General features: G+C 40.9%; 1 protein-coding gene across 1 annotated transcript in view; it reads right to left on the bottom strand.

The window, feature by feature from the left end:
* Positions 1–14,982, bottom strand: part of NUP98 (nucleoporin 98) — a 60,568-nt gene that overhangs the window by 45,102 nt on the left and 484 nt on the right. Inside the window, exons 2-7 of the mRNA XM_026659795.2 lie at positions 8,621–8,724; positions 7,640–7,741; positions 7,351–7,530; positions 4,536–4,675; positions 3,221–3,328; positions 2,210–2,387 (exon numbers count right to left, since the gene is read on the bottom strand). Of these exons, the coding sequence (XP_026515580.1) occupies positions 2,210–2,387; positions 3,221–3,328; positions 4,536–4,675; positions 7,351–7,530; positions 7,640–7,741; positions 8,621–8,696 (784 nt within the window). The 5' untranslated portion in view covers positions 8,697–8,724. The remainder of the gene's footprint in view (positions 1–2,209; positions 2,388–3,220; positions 3,329–4,535; positions 4,676–7,350; positions 7,531–7,639; positions 7,742–8,620; positions 8,725–14,982) is intronic.

Raw genomic sequence — 14,982 nt, forward strand, 5'->3', positions numbered from 1 at the left:
TGTATTGCACCAACTGGATTGTGGTGCCAACATCTGACTAGCCTGATTGCATAGGGGGAGGAAAGGCAACCAAAAAAGGTTAGCAAAAGGAACAATTTTTACAGATGACACCCAATATCAAAGTTCAAAGTCTACTATTAGCTAGCAACTTCTATAGCTGCCAATACATAGGACTGTCTAAACGTCTCCCAAATATTAATTTTTTATTGTTTTTCAGCCTCTAGGAGAAACAACTTGACTAGTTCTGCTTGCGTGTGACTGACAGGAAGTGCTGAAAGTACACACAAACAAAAACTTATCAAGCCACATCCAAAGAAATGAGTATCACTTTCCACACAAAGTGCAAAAAAGTTCACGGTCATTGTTATCTCTTCAATAATTTCGATAGTCTAGCTCCAGCTCATATAAAAGTTTGTCTCTTGTGCTCACAACCCGACCTTTCCTGCTATGTTCCTCTGGACCAACCAGTCATGGGACATCATGGACACAGAGAAAATAATGTATGGCCAATCTCATTGGAGGCTTTGAATTGTGTATGAAAACCATACCCTAAGATGGCTGACTTAACCCAATCCACAAGAACCTTAAAATGTGCCCAAGGCAAGATCTTACTCCTTGATGGGGTAGGCATTCACTGGTGTTTAAACAAAGTTTGTGCAGTAGTTTCCGTCTTCAGTTTATGGTCACTGATTTCATAGTTATACAGGAACTCCTCACTTAAAGTCATCCCGGTTAATGTTGTTTCGATGTTAAGTTGCTGATCAATTAGGTGGGTGGTTGGAATCAGGGTGGACCAGCAGCCCCTTATCAGCTCCCCACTCCCATGTGCTACTCTTGCTCTCTGCCTTGGAGCTGCTCCCAGAGACTCCTGCTTGCTGTACGGGAGGGACGGGGAAGAAGGGGGCTAATGTTAAGGTGTCTTCCCCTCCACCCTGCTCCTGCACCCTGCTTACTCCATCTTCCATACAGCAGGGGGGACACGGAGTGAGGGAGCTTCTACGCAGTAGCTGCCATCTCAGGTCTCAGCAAGCTGATTTAATTAACAAGGCAGTGTACTTAAGCCTGGGGCCAGCTACTTAAAGAGGAAATGCGCATTTTTTTCTCTCACACACAGGGTGTGTCTCTATGTCTGCCCTCCCTCCTTTCCTGCTGCCTTGTAGAGTGTTGTGAGAGTTAACCCTTGAGGCTCAGTTAATTGCTAGTTCATTTAGCAGTAAGGTATTCCCTGGGAAATATCCCACCCTCTGACTCCTCCACCTCAACCAAGCTTCACAATCATCACTGTGTACCAGTATTAAATTGTTTAAAACTTATAGTGCGCGTGTGTGCGCGCGTGTTTTGTCTGGTGAAAAAAATTTCCCTGGAACCTAACCCCCTCATTTACATTAATTCTTACGGGGAAATTGGATTCGCTTAACATCGCTTCGCTTAAAGTCGCATTTTTCAGGAACAGAACTACAACATAAAGTGACAAGTTCCTGTACAAGTCTGCCCTAATATTGCACATCTGAACGTAAGGAAATGTTACCAGAAGTTCTGTATTGCAAGTTAGTTACCAATCTAATCTATTTTTGAGCTGTTCTTCCCACTAACACATTTCAGTTTTGGGCTAGCACTGATTTTTGAACAAGATTGTTTACTCCACTTGGTTTTCAGTTATTTTCTTTGGTTAATAGACCCCTGCAATGGAGGTACACACATGCTGCTTGTGCCAAGAGGGCAGCAGGAGGCTAGGTTTTTTCATCTAACGAAGCAGACGTTATCCTGATTTTGCTCTAATGAAGGAAGCAAGTTCCTGCAAGCATTAAGTACATTTTCTATTGGGGTTTTGTCCTGATTTAGTTGGCAGAACTAGGCTAGACTTCACTCTCATGATATTGGTAGTGTAATCAATCAAACACATGGATGAGTTCTATTTATCAGTGATTTTTTTGTTAATAGCACACAAGGACTGTAAGCTTTCTTGTAATGTCAGATCCCCTCTCAATATTTGTCGAAAGACATTACATTGGTGCAGGAACTGATGCAAAGTTTGTATAACAAGTGTTTAACAACCCAAGTTTGATAACAGTCATAATCTAGTTGTATAAAGTGAGTTTACTAATGTAAATTGTCCTAAGAGCAAAGTGGGGAAAAGGGAAGTAGCCTTGAATTCTTACGTACCAAGGTCTATGGTGACAGTAAAGCTAGCAGGTAGGTCAACACTTACTGGTTCCAAAAGCTGTTTTATTCTGTCCGTATGAAAAACCTGCATTAGTGGCGGAGGAGCCAAACAGTCCAGTAGCTGCGCTGGATGTAGCTGTGGAGGAGCCAAATAACCCCGCAGCTGCTACCGCTGGATTTGAGGGCCCTTTCCTGTTTGCCTGGTAATCTTCCAAACGGAGTTCCTAACCAAAAAACACACTCGTTTTCTTTACACCGTCATTTCATGTGGGACAAACCAAGTTTGAGCAATTGCCTTGTAGCTCTTAGATGCACTAAGCTCAGAAATTGGACACCCGCCGCCCCCTCAAAAAAAAAAAAAAATCCCAACATATACAGAGGGTACATTCAAAGTTTTTTGCCACTTTAGAGATGTTACAGGTTTCGATAATACTCTATTCTTAAGTTAATTCCAGTTCTAACGGTAGGTTTCCTTAAGTGCACCCACTAGTTCATGTTAAGATTGTGAAAGTTTTTTTTTTTTTTCTTTTAAATAAATAATGACCCACCTTGTAAAGTTAACAGGGCCTTTTGACTAGGAGACTTGTTTAAGTTTTACAAACAATTTGCCTTTCAAATGAAGAGCTTTCAGAGTGAAGACCCCAAAGAGACTACTACTAGAGAGCTCCACAGTCCCTAAATGCTAATCATCCTCTCATTCCCTCTACCAGGAAAAATTGTTCTTTACCGTATGTTTCTCCCTTTCATCCCAAGATAGTCTAAGAGTTATTTTCAGATCTGTAGAGGATGCCATGTTAAGCATTTAAAAGCCCAGCTGATGCAAATGAAAAGCGAATTGCTCTACTGGATGACACGTCAGCCTGCCACAGGTATATCACTTTAGAAAGTTAACAGCCTTCAAAGAACAACATCATTAAAATGATGCAGGTACCGAAGATTAAATATTTTAATGTACTGTATGGACCTAATGTCAGGATGCTCATATACCATACAAGTCATAAGACCAAAGCTTAGCGAGGGAGGCAGCAAAAAAGTTTAAATCTTTGATTTGACTGACCTCTAGGGATTTGCTTTCATACTCCTTCATAGCAGTAATACACTGGTGCTTAGTGCTGATGTTAGTGCTAACTCCAGATTTTACCATAGTATCTGTGCCGGTTGGTGGCTGCAAGAAAAGAGTTAGATACTCAATTTGTTTCACATCCACCTATGTTTTTATAAGTGTCAATGTCTACTGTCCAGATACATCCTGCCTAAATACAAAGCCTAAATTTAGTACAGACACTGGAATGGTGCAGCACAGTGCTATGTGTAGCTGTGGCCTTCAACATCAATCAGCACAGTAAATTCCCCCCAATAATTCTCAGAATTCAGTGCAATTTGCCTTTTTAGTTTGTAATTTTTAAAGGCAACATGTCCCCAGACTTCTGATATAGTTCTCTAAAGCCTTTGAGAGTTATCCCCAACAACCTTTCTCCCTATCCTAGGGAGGATCACATATGCTCAAGTTTGTTTTCACTATTCTGTCCATTCCTTTGAAGTTCATCATTTCCTGAGAGATGGTTTCAGTGAAAAGACTCCATTTCTATTAGGATGCTGCAGTATGTTGTGTGCACTCTCAGCCCTCTAAGTTTGTAAAGATCAGTCACAGTGGTGTTTGGCAGGATGCTCCGCATCCTCAGCTGCCCTCCAGGGCAGACAGAGGTTGAAACCTTTCACTATTACCCCATTTTTGCAGTTTCTCCTCTTTTGGACCATCATTCACTTCTCAACTGCCATAGAATCTTCAGAGTCATTTATTCCAGACATCTCTTAAAGGGGCCTCAACCTAAAGAGTAATCTAGAAAGATTCTTGGTGTTTCAATTAATCTTTCTAGAGCTGCACTGACTCCAAAGGGGACAACATACCACTAACATACCAACAAAGCTTAGTCTCCACTGCTATTAGTAAGAATTTAGTCTTGATTATAAAAGAATTGCAATAGAATTTTAACATTTGTCAGCACTCTGAAAATTCTATTTTAAATGACAGCTAGTAATAAAGTCTGTTTGGCAAGAATTCAGACACAAGCTCTAGGTCTATGCAGCTCTAACAAGTCTAGATGAGAAGTTAATCTATGTTTCCCATACAATAATTCAAGACTTTTCCATACCAAAGCAAGCTGGTGAATTATTTCTGGACAACTGCTTGCATAAGCTGCCTCCACTGCAATAGTTCTACTGAAGCGCACATGCCTTCTACAACTGCCTATGAATCAGTTATTTTATTCCACAGGTCCTAGCAAGCCAACATTTTAAAGTAAAGAATAGCAGAATGTACCGTTCCCTACAGTAAGCAGAAGTTAGACCTTGAGAAAATAAACAGCACTTACATTAAATTTAATGGTAGTCCCAGTTGGAGCAGCAGTAAAGCTAGTTGGCCCAAAGAGAGAGCCAGACGTACCCCCAAAAGGGTTGGAGGCAGTGTTAGTGGTTCCAAAGAGACCTCCACTGCTGGTACTTGTTCCAAAGTCTGTAAATAAGAAAAAGAATCCATACGAAAATGAAAGTCATTTGAGATTTTCCAAGTGTGTTTTTTTAAGAACTACAACCCAATTATTTTATTCAAACCACACTAGAGTACTGAGATTTGAGAGACAGAGTTAAGTTTCAGAACCATGCATTTAAGCTTAAAGGCTTTTCTTCTGTCTCCTCCTTTCATATACCGCTTAGATGTTTTTGAAATAGCTCACAACTTCATTGGTTGAGGACAAAACTTGGGATAGATTTCATGAGACAGTCATGTATATAACCTATAGATCAACAGTTGTTAAGGATGTAAAAACAGACCAAGATATCCATATGACCTTGTCTAGCTATTTAGATTGCACCCCCAACCATTATTGTGCTACTATTTCTTCACATTAGATCCTAACTTAGGTTAACCTCTTTGGGGAAGAGACTATATTGTCTGTCAAACAGAATGCATATTTGTGGGAGACCGTGACACAGCTGCCTTAAGTTATAATGCAAACAATGCTCTTGCAGTGGCAAAGACCAGCTAGACTCAATGAATACAGGTGGGATCAAGTATCTGTCACAAACTAATCCAAGATAATGTAGAACTACCTACTAACATGATATTAAGAAAACAGGTCTCAAGTTTAATCTTGTCTGGCACAGATTTCATCCTGCTTCTCTGATGACCATCTCCTGCTTGGAAAACTCCCCAAGTTCCTGATTTAACACTCCCTGTATTACCTACAAGCTTCTTGATCCTCTAGAACAGAGGTAGGCAACCTATGGCATGCGTGCCGAAGGCAGCACGCAAGCTGATTTTCAGTGGCACTCACACTGCCCGGGTCCTGGCCACCAGTCCGGGGGGCTCTGCATTTTAATTTAATTTTAAATGAAGCTTCTTAAACATTTTAAAAACCTTATTTACTTTACATACAACAATAGTTTAGTTATATATTATAGACTTATCGAAAGACCTTCTAAAAACGTTAAAATGTATTACTGGCACGCGAAACCTTCAATTAGAATGAATAAAGACGACTCGGCACACCACTTCTGAAAGGTTCTAGAGCAGTGGTTCCCAAACTGGGGTTCATGAACCCCTGGGGGTTCGCGAAATGTTACAGGGGGTTCTTGGGAAAAAATTCCCTAATGGCGGACAGAGCTGTCCCTAGAGACCCTGGGCAGCACGGGTCAGCAGCCCAGAGCTCCTGGACTTTCAAGAGCTAAGCAGATCAAAGCAAGCATCTCTATCACACTGAGGAGATTTAAACTTCAAGACTCCTTAGAAGAAATGGAAAGGGAGGTGGATATTTTTTGCTGTTTTTAAAATTAAATAGGCAGCTAGTATTGTTTTTAAAATTATTATGAAGAACAAGTTTAAGCTTTGTTGTAACGTGCATTGTTTGCCTGGACTGCTCAAGACCTGAATGCTTGTGTAGGAGGAACTCTGAGTTGGCTTCTTAAATACCTTCATGCTGTTTCACATCTGATACTCCTTGATGAAACCTAGGAGACTTGTCTTATAACAGGCTTATTCAAAGTGACAAACTACGAAAGCGAGAGCTTGGAAGTGTGTTGCCGTTTTCATAATGTAATAAAAATACTGTCACGATAAATGATAATTAATAAATAGTGTGTAATAAGCATGTCAAAAACAAACAATGTTTCCAGGATCACTGCTTTTATAATTTATACTCAGGTCAAGGAGAATATCCCTGGAAATATTAATTTTTAGGAGGGGGTTCGCAAGACTTGACATTTTAGTGAAAGGGGTTCACAGGTTGTTAAAGTTTGGGAACCACTGTTCTAGAGCAGGGGTCGGCAACCTTACAAGAGATTCTGTGAAAGCTTTTCATAAGGCACTAAAGGAGCATCAGTGGAATAAGTAAAAACATTGCTACTGGGGATTCATACCAATGCAGGAACCCTACATTTACATTCCCCTGAGGCAGTATTCTATAGCAGAAGATCAAGCCTGTGCTCAGTACATTCTACTACCAAGCAATGGAGAACATAAGAGTAACAATCCTAGCCAGTTTCACTCTGCTCCTGGCACCACAACTAAGGAAGTTGTGTGCTATGTGCACGGCTCGTGCGCTAGAAGATTAATTCAAGAGGCAATGGAAGTGACTCTCATGCAGTTCAGGAATTAGCTTGGTCCCTTGGGGAAGCAGGGGCGAGGAGTAACTTCTCTGGCTCAGAAGAGTTTGTGGCAGCAACTGCAGGGGCTGTGTTGTGCTGTAAAGGAAGCCTTTTGCTATATGTTTCATAACAGGAGTTTCTAACATGCTAGTGCCAGAGGATTGAATAGTGATTTTATTCCGGTACTAGAAAGAACACTGTTGCAGGGATTAAAAACTAAAATGAAACGAATCCAATAGGAAGATTGAGTCTTATAACTGGACAAGCTGCAAACAGTAATATCAGCCAATGTATTTGAGATCCACGTCCCAGAGTCCTAGCTCCAGATTATATAAACAGCAGAGCAGTTCACCTCTGAATACTGTGGATCTCAGTAAATGCTATTGTTGGCAAAGCTTCAGGGAAAAGGTAGTGAAGGTACAGTTGTCATAATGAATCTGCACCATTTGTTCAACCATGTGTTTCATGCTAGTTTAACCATTGTCCTTCAATGTTTACTTAAAGCAAGAAACCAGAGCTGGAAAACACGCAGTAGTTTCTACTCACTTCCAAACCCAGCCGGTTTATTCTGAGCAAAGGCATTATTCTGGGATGAAAAGAGACCTCCACCAGTGCTGGCAGTCCCAAACAAGCTGTTGGAAGTTCCAGTTGATGTTCCAAACCCAAAGCCAGTGCTTGTGGAGGAGGTGGCTGGTTGGCTAAATGTACTTGAACCAAACAATCCTCCTGAAACCAGAATACACAACAGGATTAAAGTTAAAACAACTCTTTTCAGCAACACTGTGTGAATAAGTTAGAGTGATGAATTCTGGTTACTGAGCAACTTCAGCTATACCTGGTTTAGTCTGTGTGTTCCCAAAGAGGCTTCCTGTGTTATTGTTTGACCCAAAGGCTGATGTTCCAAATGCTCCTCCACTGGTAGTACCAAAGCCTGCATCTATACAACAACAACATGTATAATGAGAAGGGCACATACACACAGGAACCACCTACTTCTGCTGTACTCCCAGCTTTCCCTACTCCATGACTATGAACAAATCACAGTCTCAGTTTTCTACCTGAATGATGCAATTTAATATTTTTACAGCACTCTGGAAAAAATGAAGTATTACAAGAGTGGTTAGTGTCAGTCATCTATGTTGGAATACAAAGATTCCTGTTCCATACTGTAGAGATTTCCATTGTTTACTTTAACATTTGGCATTACTTTCACTCCTTAACTGAATAGCTAGATCTGACAGGCAGCACTACATATAGCTTATTAATGTAAATTTAGAAACACTGCAATGCATTTTATCAGCCATTAAGCCAGTACAAGAACATTAGAAATCCATAAGGGATAAGCATGTCCTGCTCATAATAGCACTATTTTGCATCCTGGTTGGTAGGCTCAGCAGATTCCAAAGATTCTTCACCATGGGCAGCAACAGTGTGCCCTTCTCCTTCACTGTCTTTCTAATGTACCTCAACATGAAGGAACTACCTTTGAAGATTGGACTTACCCCACCATTAGAATCGCTACTGTAGCTATCCAGTGATCACTTTGCTGAGTACACATGGAATTACAGAACTATTATATCATCCACTTAATTTGTTTGCTAGTGCATGAAAACCAAATTTTGAATCCAGTCCAGTTTAATGTGTCAGTTAAAAAATACAAAATTCTATCATGTCCAACTAATTCCCACCCCCATTCATTTCTCTTTATCTGCAGTTTACAGTTCCAATTTGCAGATTACTTCCAACTACCATTTCCACTACCAGTAGTTTTTCTTCATTAAAAAAACAAAACACCAATGGTAGCTCTATTACTTACTTTGTCCAAATGTTGTAGTAGTCCCAAAGCCACCAGCGCTGCCTCCAAACGGAGTTCCAAATGATTTGTTAAACATTTTCAAGATGTATCAGGTTTTCATAAACCTGGAAAGAAATCAAATAATTCAGTGATTCGTCCAAACTCAATTTTGGGATGTAACTTCTCAGCTTCTTTACATCCACAGTCAGCGGCACTAAAGTTCAGAACACTTGAGTACCCAAGTCAAAATACATCAACCCAAGATGAAATCCTGCATTACCTTCATGCGAAAATCATTCTTCAGGACAATCAGAATTCAATTAAGAGGTAGGAATCAGAGAACACTCAGATAACCTGAGCAACATCATGGGAACTTTCAGTCTTTGAAAAGTCAGTGAAGAAGCTGACTGGGTTAAAATGTTACCAGATTGTCATGCAAGACCGATATAAAGTTCCACTTAAAACCTTTATAGACCCTGCTCCTGTCCATTATACTTGCAACCTGCAATGAGCCAAGTAGCTTCATCCATGAGTCTAAGATATCAGTTTCTGTAGAATTTAAGCTTTCATCAAAAGAGTTTTAGTCTAATTATGGTTACCAAGAACCCCCTACACGTGAAACAAGAATAGCCAATACATCATTCTCCTTGGTCCAAAGACAAAAATCTCTAGTGCCTCAGTTGCCGAATTAATGACACCATAGGCAGTTTTGCTGGTGTTATTTAGATCGCTATGGGCAGCAGTAACTGTAAAATCATGACAATTTCAGACTTTCTTGGGCAAATCATCAGAAACAGAGGCATGCACTGTAATTATTCACAAGGTAGGAGGAACCCCCTCCCCCCCCCCAAAAAAGAGACAGGCTATGGAAGGAGAAGAACAAAGATCACTCTCCTTAGAGCTTCCAGGAGGCTTTGGGAATGAGGAGGGACCTCATTCTCCTTTCAAGCAGTTGGGAGGAGAAGGGGATGTTCAAATTTCAGACCCTTACTAGCTAGAAGCTGATACAATCAACCAAAGCCCTCCAAGCACTATGGCAGAAATTCCAGAAGTACCCCCATCCCCACCTTCCTAGCATCTGAGGACAGCAGAGGGCAGAACTTTACCAAGACATTGCTGTCCTTGGACTTCAATGGTGGTGCCTGGCCCCATTCATAAATTTCTTACTTAGGATTGGTAGATGTCTGCTAAGTTTTCTGTTTTTTTACGTTCTGTACACCGTGATAACCAAGGAGTAAGCTATATTTTTTCACCTCTTCTGACAACTTCACCTGAATTCTGGCATACAGTCTATTTCCACCAGGACTTCATCCAACATTTTGACCACCACCTATTCCACCCCATTTCCCCAGGTGCAAGGTCCAGAACTCGCAACATTCAAATACACTTCTTTGTAGTGATATACATAACTTAACTGAAGTGGGCATCTTAAGCAAACCAATAAAAAAGCTTTCTATAATGAGAACTGACACTCTCTATTTTTACTCCAAGTATTCTATTTGTTGACTACCTCAAACAAGACACAGGAAATGGAAAAGCAGTGTACAGACATTACGTTCATGACAGACTTCCTTTTGTGATACCTTTTTGAATTTACTACTCACCCCATTGTTACAGAATTTCCTTAACTACTTTTGAAGAATTATGGAAAGAGCCTTTGGAAAGCCTAACAATTGCAACCATAGTTGGTTCTTTAAAGACTAACAGGTACAGGCCTGATTTTTTTTGTCATCCCTAGTATTTTATTTACTGAGATGTTGGGTAATGCTACTCCAATCCCAGATGCACCCCAAATACCAAGATAATGTTTAGCAGATTATTCTAAGCATAACTTTAACCTTTTGATTAAAAAAAAGACATGGTAGATTCACCAGTCAAGGTCTTTATCCACAATAAGAAATTACATAATTTTTCTGCACCAGCGCTACCAACTGGAGAGGCTGCTGCATAGACAGGGTGCAGGTGTTACCACCACTGTCATAAAAAATGCTTATGTCCTGTTTGTGCTACGACTTCCAACACTGGTAAGTAAGTGTACAATGGTGCAGAAGACTGATCATCTTTCCTAGTCTGTATGCAATGTTACTGTATCCATGTTGGTCCCAGGATATCAGGAGAGACAAGGTGAGCGAGGCAATATATCTTTTATTGGACCAACTTCTGTTAGCGAGAAAGACAAGCTTTTGAGCTAACACAAAGCTTAACTTGAAGAAGAGTTCTGTGTAAGCTCAAAAGCTTGTTTCTCACTCCAACAAAAGTTGGTCCAATAAAAGATATTACTTCACCTACCTTGTCTCTTATGTTTCCTAGTGAAGACACACCTCAAAGATGCCTATTATCTCAGGTGTCTTCTAAAGAACAATTCAGAGTCAGCATGTTGATAGAGTGCCAAATGTATGGTATAATTTAATGATAAACTGTTAGCAGCTCAACAATTTTTTCCTTCTTTAGTTTCTTCAAAGTTCTCCCATGAGGAACATCCAGTCACAGCAATTTATTGCTGGCCAAGTTCTTAAGTTGTTCCCCAACATTTAAAAAAAAAAAAAAAAAAACTCTGAAAGTCTCACCTTTGCCTATCCCCTGGTTACTCTTTGCAGATGACATGTTTTCCCCCACTCCTCCTATTATCCTGCATGATGAAGACATACACAGCAATATTAGCTTCTCTGTAGTCTCCTTATCCTCTGCTTGTCTCCTTTACACCCTTGTGATGAAAGGCCATACCTACACTAAAGAACTGAACTGTTCTTACACAGCTATGATGCTGTTACCAAAAAAAAAAAAAAAAAAGCTAGGCCTGAGGCCCGAACTAAAGTCAAGCCTTGCTGAGAGAAAAAGAGTGAGCAAGAGTCAGGCCAAGTCAGGCCCTGCCCAGTCACAAAGCAGATGATTGCTTGAAGGTTCACTGTCCAATACATGAACTTGGCAACAATAGGTCTGGCGTTGCAAAAAAACACAAGCACTCTTGGCACTAAGTGTTCAAGTAAACACATTCCAGAAGAGTAGGGACCAGAACACCTTGAAACAAAGTTATGGTGTAAACACACTCCCTGAAGATGATACAGGGACACATTGGCCCCTCTTAAAGATAAGGTTAGGATGACAGGGTGATGGATACAGATGTTTTGATCAAATCAACATGTACAAGGTAATGGGTGGTAACTAACCACGTCAGAGGGGCAATACGTAACTTATCTGTATCAGTGTATGAAAAAAGAGGTCGCACAGGGTGTGTCTTTGTCCAACCGAAGGGGGACTGGAAAGTCCTACCATTCACTAAGATACGTACACTGTCATAGGCACACATGTGCTAGTGCAAATGTAGGCAATGATCCAGGGAGCTAGGACCATGCTTCATTGACAATAAACTTGGCCAAGTGCCTTCACTGCAGAACCACGTCTGTGGTCTTTTTGGGAAGTTCGATCGAGGTCTGTTGGGACAGCTATCTGTGTACAGCCAGCATGGCACACACAAAGCGCACACACACACACCAAACAGACTACAGGAAGTAACTGTCCAACTCTATTCAACACTGGTGAGGCCTCAGCTGGAGTACTGTGTCCAGTTCCAAGCACCACACTTTAAGAAAGGTGTGGATAAACTGGAGAGAGTGCAGAGGAGAGCAATAAAAATGATAAAAGGTTTAGAGAAACCTGACCAATGAGGAAAGGCTTAAAAACTGGGCATGTTTGGTATTGAGAAAAGAAGAGGGGGGACCTGATAACAGCCATCCTTAACATATTTTAGGACTAGCAATCATTTTCCATGCCCACTGAAGGAAGGACAAGTAATAATGGGCTTAATGTACAGGAAAGGAGATTTAGGTTAGATATTAGAAAAAGCTAACTATAAGAATAATTAAGTTGCTGAATAGGTTTCTAATGGAGGTTGTGGAATCCCCATCATTGGAGGTTTTTAAAGAACAGACTGGACTAACACCTATCAGGGATGGTCTAGGCATACTTGGTCCCACCTCAGAGCAGACAGATGGACTTCATGACCTCTCGAGGTCACTTCCAATCCTACATTTCTATTATTCTGATTCTATAATGGTACCAGTTTAAACAGTTCAGTGAGTCCACTCTAGCCATGCTGACTTCATGTTCAGAAGCAATTCAATTGTTACATACTTCTACTACTGCCATTTTAAACTGTCAACTGCAGTGCTTTATGGGTACCTAACCAAGAGTTTCCAAAAGCAATGCATTCTAGATTTCAGACAGCCACCAGTACACTTTAGGAGAGTAGTGGGAAAGTTATCCAAAACTGGTGCAGACTGAAAGTTCAAACTCTAGTGGAGACAAGGAATGATTCACTGAGTTTGGCAGGCTTCTTAGGGCTTGTCTACAAATGAAAGTTATTCGAGAATAAGGCAGTGTTTATTTAAACCAGAACAGCTATTCCAGAGTAACTCCATGTGTGGACCCTCTGATTCCGGAATAAGAGTGTCTTTTTTCTTGTTTAGCTTAATTTACTTCAAAAGTTGATTTTTCTTCATTTCAAAGGATTTTTATTTATTTAGGCCAAACTTTTATACCTTTCTGTATATACTAATTTCTGTATCACCTTTACTTTCTAGTTCTGAAGTTCGAGATTCCTTCTTCTATTACATTGCTCCTAAGCAGCCTAAATGACAATTCAATTTTAACCTCCTAACTTTTCCCTTTAGACTTGTAGCTTCCTCACTTCCCTGAAACAGCTCTTCCTGAAGCTTAGCGTGCCAGTAGTATTGCTTGGTATGATGCCACAAGAATGATAATTAGGGTTACTAAGGCCATGTCTCCACTAGGAAAACTCTTAATATGGCTAACTCCTGCATCAGCAGCTCAATATAGAAGATAGCCACTGGCTTCTGCCACTGTTTTAAGCACTGTCCCAAACTTACCTACTGAGTAGCTTGATGCCAAAGTACTTGAGTGTGGCAGCAGCCAATCTACACTAGGGTGTTACCAATAAAACACTGACGGAGCTGAATTGATATTGGGGGAGGGGGGCTGTTTCAAAAAATTCTCCTTGCATAGACAAGGCCCTCAAACCAAGATCTAAGTGAGTAACAGCCATTCCTTTGCTCCAGAACAATCTGTACCAATCACCTTTTACAGCTTTAAAAAAAAAACCCCACAAACACCCTGTGTGGCTTCCAACCATGTTTCTAAGTGACAGTCAACCAATTTCTCCAAACTTAGTTGAAGTCAATCAATGTTAACAGATTTTTGCCCGTTCCAACTTATCCATCGAGGTCTAGATCCAAAGGCTAGTAGTACACCCACACTATATTATTTTCTATGTATAGTGATAAAAATATGCTTACATTCCATTGACCTGAGATTTATATTTTTACCATAGTTTCTGCTTCCCAGACATTGACAATCAATAGCGTTGCATCCACTTCTATAACATAACTTCTCTTTCCTACAGTAAACCATTGACATTTGAGGTCTCGACACTTGCCTTTCCAATTCTCCCTTGCCCCTAACTCACATACAGTTGAGCAACTTCCTTCACTACTGATATCCCTAGAGTTTATCTAATCTAAGGACTTCTCTCAGCTCCTTTCCCCCACAACTGGTGTAACATACAACCAACCTCTATTTTCATTTTTAAACCAGGCTCCCTTCTGGATGAGCTGGAGATGACAGTCTCCCATCCACCCCTAAAAGTACTCTGGTGCCCAAACTTAACCAAATCCTCTCTTATATGCACAAGATTAATCCACCCCATCCAGGTAACCATTCTCTCTAATTTAAAAACTGGTGCCATTCATAAGTAGCGAGTAGCTAATGTGAAGAAAAAGTTAGAGAAGGGATATATCTCCCACTGCATCCCATCTGTAGCTTTACACTGCAAATTACTATGGGCTAAAAATTTTAATTTTTGTACCTTGTACAGCACCAAGCAAATCAAAGCGTAAGTGATTACCAGGACTCTCCCTGAAGGCTACATGTAATTACGGTTACTCATCTCTAGTCATTGTAGCATCTGAAATATGAGACCAGTCCCCTCACCAGAGCCAGACACTCCCACAAACAGATCTTAATATCCACTAAACCAGCCTCATTGACTTAAAAAAAACATCAACAAGTTCAGGAGGAGCCCTATAGCTACCATCCCATTACCATTTCAGCCGCCAGGACTGGGGAACTCCAGCTACTTTCACCAGACAGGCTGCATGCTAGAAGACTTGTAATAACCACAACACAACAACTCAGATACCTTCTGAGGAGACACCCCACCGCCCCCCCCCAGCGATACACCCCCCCCCCCCGCGCACGCGACACCCCCCCCCCCCCCCCCAAGCTATACACCTCACACTCTGGCGACACACCCCATCACCACCCCCTTCTGAGGAAAGCCACCACCATCACCCCAGGAGACACCCGCC

This window comes from Terrapene carolina, unplaced genomic scaffold (genome assembly GCF_002925995.2).
Source record: "Terrapene carolina triunguis isolate 2854851 unplaced genomic scaffold, T_m_triunguis-2.0 Scaffold676, whole genome shotgun sequence".
Lineage (NCBI taxonomy): Eukaryota > Metazoa > Chordata > Testudines > Emydidae > Terrapene > Terrapene triunguis.